Source organism: Chaetodon auriga, chromosome 8, assembly GCF_051107435.1.
Source record: "Chaetodon auriga isolate fChaAug3 chromosome 8, fChaAug3.hap1, whole genome shotgun sequence".
NCBI classification, from domain to species: Eukaryota; Metazoa; Chordata; class Actinopteri; order Chaetodontiformes; family Chaetodontidae; genus Chaetodon; species Chaetodon auriga.
In genome coordinates, this window is record NC_135081.1 from 16,780,469 (window position 1) to 16,785,906 (window position 5,438).

General features: G+C 43.1%; 1 protein-coding gene across 1 annotated transcript; it reads left to right on the forward strand.

The window, feature by feature from the left end:
• The first annotated feature begins 1,721 nt into the window (after positions 1-1,721).
• Positions 1,722-3,712, forward strand: hoxa10b (homeobox A10b). The gene is made up of 2 exons (XM_076737741.1): positions 1,722-2,496; positions 3,438-3,712. The coding sequence occupies exons 1-2, from the start codon at positions 1,722-1,724 to the stop codon at positions 3,710-3,712; spliced, it is 1,050 nt and encodes a 349-aa protein (XP_076593856.1).
• The last annotated feature ends 1,726 nt before the right edge of the window (positions 3,713-5,438 follow it).

The following is a 5,438-nucleotide window of genomic DNA, read 5'->3' on the forward strand; positions in this document are numbered from 1 at the left end:
AATATAAGAGCAGCTCACCCACAGCGCACACTGAAACATCACAGGAAATATCCAATAGGGTTAATGATTATTATCATTCATTGAGGCTAGACTGCAGCAGGTTTGACGCCATATAAAATGGCTGTACATAAACTGTAGCTCTCATTTCTAGACTTTATGGCTCCAGACTTATAGGAAAATGGAGGTGGCCGATGTTGTATTTCAGGGTAAACCCACCTTTGGAGACACTTTTATGCTGACCTAAATCTGTAGGCCTGTGTTATAAACTCTTAACCTTACTGACGGTGTGAGGAAGCATGGGTTGATGTATTTCTGACTTTTTAAAAATTCTATTTTAAATCCTGTCGCAGTCCAGGCCAACGATTTGTGTTGTTTGCCTCATGATGAGAACGGGCTAATACCCAGTGTTTATTGCACGGTGGACTTTTTGGTCTTGTTTACGCTAAATGTCTATCATAATACAGCAGGCCCCCTTAAATTATATACCTATTTTCGTAAGTTGCGTGGTTTGCAAGTACGTTTTCTTTTCTTTTCTTTGTTTGTTGGTTGTTTTGTTTTTGTTCGCCTGTTTTCTGGCTGAATCGCGGTTACTAGTTTCCGTATTTTTTCCCGTTAGGCCTGTTTCCAACTCAGATTCGTGGACCTGTTGTCTCAGAGTCGAATGAGAGAGATAGTAAAGATCTTATATATGTTAAAAAAGAAAAAAAAAAAACTTCAAAAGGTGCACTGAGCGTTTTGATGCTGAGTACAATGGATATAAAAAGGCTTTGGTTTGAGATTAAATTCAGATTTCAAAGAATGGGAATGGTGTGTTTAATGTTGTGCGTTTTTCTAGATAGACAGTCACTCTCACAAATTCCTAGTGGTTCTCTGAGGAGATAATAGCCAAATTAACAAATTCCAATCTCTTCAGCAACGAGTTAAATTTCTCACACTCTTGCCAGGATTAGTTGGCCATTAGAAAAGTGTAGCTCCAGGGCATTGTTCAACTGGCGCTTACTTCAGTGTACTTACTTCAGTGTGCCTGCGTGTCACCTTTATAAACGCTCAACAGAGCCAGAGCAGTAAAAGGTGTCTGGACGCAATCATGGCATTTGCACCCACAATATTCACACCACAAATCAGATAAGCTCGAGGGCTAAAGCAAGTGACTTTGTACTGGTTTGACCAGCTATGTGGCAAGATGAAGCACCGCTCTACTGTCGACCAGCCCATGAGGAATTTTAAAAATAGTCCAATAATAATCATCAGAGTGGCAGAAGAAGGGTTAAGAGTCCCTCGACCAGAGCCACACGGGACCTTTTGGATTTTTTGATGCACCCTGTGCTTCTCAGAGGCACCTCTAGAACCCTTCATTTTTACAGTGCTGTAAAAGTGGCCATAAAGCTATGCATTGTACATAATTGTTAGGGACAGCTTTCAACAACTGTCACATAGGGGCTGATGTTAAATTTACATAGGCAGCTCTGGACTTATAGGTGGTGATCGAGGCTCAAAATGTGAGATTCAAAAGAGATTTAAAGATTTTACCTAAAACCCTCAGATGCACCACTTTCCCTCCACAGTTTTCTCTTTACTTAGCCTAAAACAAAATATACGACACTGTGGAGCTGCCCGGCCGGACTGGGAGGAGTCTGCAGTCGCCTGGTGTTTTAATTGGCTGCAGGCTACAGTGAGAAGCGTGAGTATCAGTAATTATTCAGCAATGTTTTGCACAAGAAATGTCAGCCAGAAAGGGCTATCTTCATCCTCCGTCAAATTATACCACAACGATGACATGCCCCAACAATCAGGCTGGAAATTCGTTTTTCGTGGACTCTTTAATCAACGTGAGAACCGACAGCGGTTCGTTTTACCAGAGTAACGGGGTGTATTTGCCACCGGCGTCGGAATATTCATATGGACTCTCCAGCGGCTCGTGTTTCCCGGGGATCGGTAAGCGCAGCGAGCCGAGCACCCAAAGCGTGATCCCCTCTCCCGCTCCGTATGTTCAAGGGATGGAAACGTGGCTGGAAACCTCGAGATCTTGCCGGGTGGATCAGCCCAGCGGCCAGCATATGGCTCAGTGTTCATTCTCACCGAGTATAAAAGAGGAGAGCGCATATTGCCTTTACGAGTCTGACAAATGTCCAAAAGGAGCAACAGTAGATGACATTTCCTACTCGACTGCATCATGCCCGGTCACAGGCAGCACCTTGCCGGTCCCGGGCTACTTCCGCCTGTCTCAGACATACACGTCCTCCAGGCTTTACCATGATGATCAGCCAAACATGAATCACTATACTGTGCAAAGACCTGCCCGCTTGGACAGCCAGCCCTCCCAGCCCCAGCCTGCCTCTACTGAGCCGGAGCGGAGGGAGAGCCACGAGGAGGCGCCTGTCCCCGCGCCCTGCGCCCCGGCCAGAGAGGAGGACAGCCGGCTCTCTGCGGAAAGCTCGTCCTCCCCTGAGCCCGCCGAGACGTGCAGTGCGGAATGTCCAGAAAAGCCCGTCAAAGGTGAAGAGTCGACACACACTGTAGACATACGTTGCAAAAATACTAGACGCCATAAAGGGGGCACGCACAAATATTCTTTTTAGGCATCCATTTTTTTCCCCAGCCGATTTCTAACCACAGAGGGCTGCATGGGCGTGAATGCTGATTTTCTGTAAGAGGATTAATATTTAGGTCAACCTTTCACAGGTGCGCGTTTGTCGGCTATTTACTGGTTTATTTGGCATGAGGCGAAATTGAACGTGACTTAACCAATCAGCGCCGAGGATCAGAGCTATTGTGCTTTATTAGCTGCGTTTTAGATCACAAATAGGTTGCCATAGTTGTGCTTTATTACAGTGCTGTTCAGACAGGCCTCGTGCATTTATTTGAACAGGTAGCCGAAGTTTTGAGAGTTAAAAGACACATGCATTATTCTTGTGTTTTAGAATATTATCGTATTTAACTATTATTAACAGCAAGGCCAATCCAGTAGTTCAGGCCTTGCTATAATTTCAGCAGGCTGTGTTTTATGTCTTAATAAATGTGCAGTTTGCTACAGGCTGCTGTGATTAAGGTTTAACGGGGCAAAAAGCAGTTTCTGGTAAAATGCTGAATTATATATGAGCTATATGGAATATCCACGTAGATATGTGGTTGTGCGTAAAATGGTAGTAAAATCAAATAGAAGACAGAAATCATGCACTACACGGGTATTTATACTCTGTGGTTGTGTAGTAGGTGTCAGTTCAAACAGTAGAATTTATATATCAAACCCACCTTCAGTACTTTACAGTAAAAACACAATTTTATTAATTGGGCATGTCAGGTTTTCTTTATTTTGGTTTTTCAATTTTATTGGTCCATGATTTCTAACATATATATATAAGACTTCCCTCCAGGTATGATGTTTGTTTTTGCCACACCTGTTGCCTAACGCCCTACCTCATTTTCATTGATCCTAGGAGATGGAAAAATTGAAAGTACGGCTAACTGGCTCACAGCTAAGAGTGGCCGAAAGAAGCGCTGCCCCTACACCAAGCACCAGACTCTGGAGCTGGAGAAGGAGTTCCTCTTCAACATGTACTTGACAAGGGAGCGTCGTCTGGAGATCAGCCGCAGTGTGCACCTCACTGACAGGCAAGTCAAAATCTGGTTCCAAAACAGGAGGATGAAACTGAAAAAAATGAGCCGGGAGAATAGGATCCGAGAGCTCTCCAGCAACTTCAGTTTCTCATGAGACTGTCTGCGTCTTTGGCGCCCTCCTCCATCCATGGCAAGGGCGCCTGTGCAGAGCCCCCCCCCACCCAACTGTGAGAATGTCCATGGAAAACAGGACCCTACTGCTAACTTATTGATTGTTCTTATCTTCACGTCTGTTTTGTTTTGTCGTGGATATGTATTTATAAATGGCTACATTTGTAACGTTGATCCATTGTGTTTAAAATGTTCAGAATGTGACCACAATGTTTCAGAGCTTCAGGCTTGTACATATTGTATATTCAACCTGAGTGAACCATTGGAATTTGCATGCTGGACTAACCCTTGGGATACTTGTGTTACAGTTACACGTAAGCCTTTATGTGACAGCTAAAGAACCCAAGAGGTGTGACGAATATTTGCACATTTTGCTGGTCAAATTAATAAAACCATCCCTGCAAGTGCAGACTTCTTATTTCATTCAGGAAGACAGATTAGGAGCTGCGAGGTGTTTAAATCTTAAAGCTGGCACAGGTACAGCGCATGCTGCTAATGCCTTTGTGTTTTGGACTGGGTCCGCTTTGTGCACAATAAATATTATTACAGTAGTAGAAGGTGGTGTTCTTCATATTTAGGCCTGTAATAGATGTCTGACGGCTGTACACACTTCGTTGCTTTTTGTCCTTGACACCACAGTTAAACGTAAACCACACAGTAAGAGGAGATGCAATGGTTTTTCATTGTTAATTCAAATTTATTTAAAATCACGAATAAGTGGTTTCTTGTTGCAAAACGAACACAAGCACTAGAAATTTCTTTCAATAGTAGAACGCTGAATTTTAAAGTCTAAGTAACGACGCACTAAAACATTTAGAAAATGTTGCTAACGCAGACACTTTTGCGTCTTTACAGATTTGTAAAATTGTTACAGGTGGAGCGGTTATACTGAGAAACAACATAATATTCACGCTTTGAAAACCCTAAAAAACACACGATAAGAGGTATTCCTGAAGAGGAGAGCGGGCTGTTGAGTGGTTTAGGTAGTCTCATGTTGTTGGGCTATAATATTTCTCCCACAACACGAAACTGCCTTGATTACCTCAGTAAAACTCGTCGCATCATGAAAAGTGAATCACTATTAATTACTGGTCGAATTTATTAATAATTCGACGCAGACTGCTCCAAGCACATAAAAATTATTAGTCCAAAAAGTGCAATAAAGAGTTTTATTGTTGTGCGTAAAAATGAGCTCTTGATATGATTTTTTTTTTTTTTTCCCCTAAGAAGCTAAGGTCTGTCACATGTGTATCTGGACATGGTTACATTTAATCTTAGAGATGCAAAGTTTAAACCGTGGCAATAATTGAAGAATACCTCTGCAAAGGATTTTAAGCGTCTCTGTGTGATCTAAACAGCGGGAAGTAAAGATGCAGGCCGGGCAATGAAAGGATTAAGGCTTGTATATGTCCAGCAGAGGAGGAGAGGACAGACAAGGCCTCGGTTATGATCATTGCAGTCTGCCAGTGTCCTCGCCGTAGGGAATGCCGGATACGTCTGCTTGCGCCAGAGAAAGGACACAAAGGCTGAGCTTTATTGGTGATATTTAGCTTAGACAGCCAGGCTGTAACCTTAAGAAAAACAACCCAATTGCCCGTGATAAAAAGGACTGTTATATAGCACCCAAATAACCTCGCCTGCACTTTCCGTCTTAGATTGTCTTCAAAGTAGACCCACATCCCTGCAACACAGCAATGCGCATCTTGGAA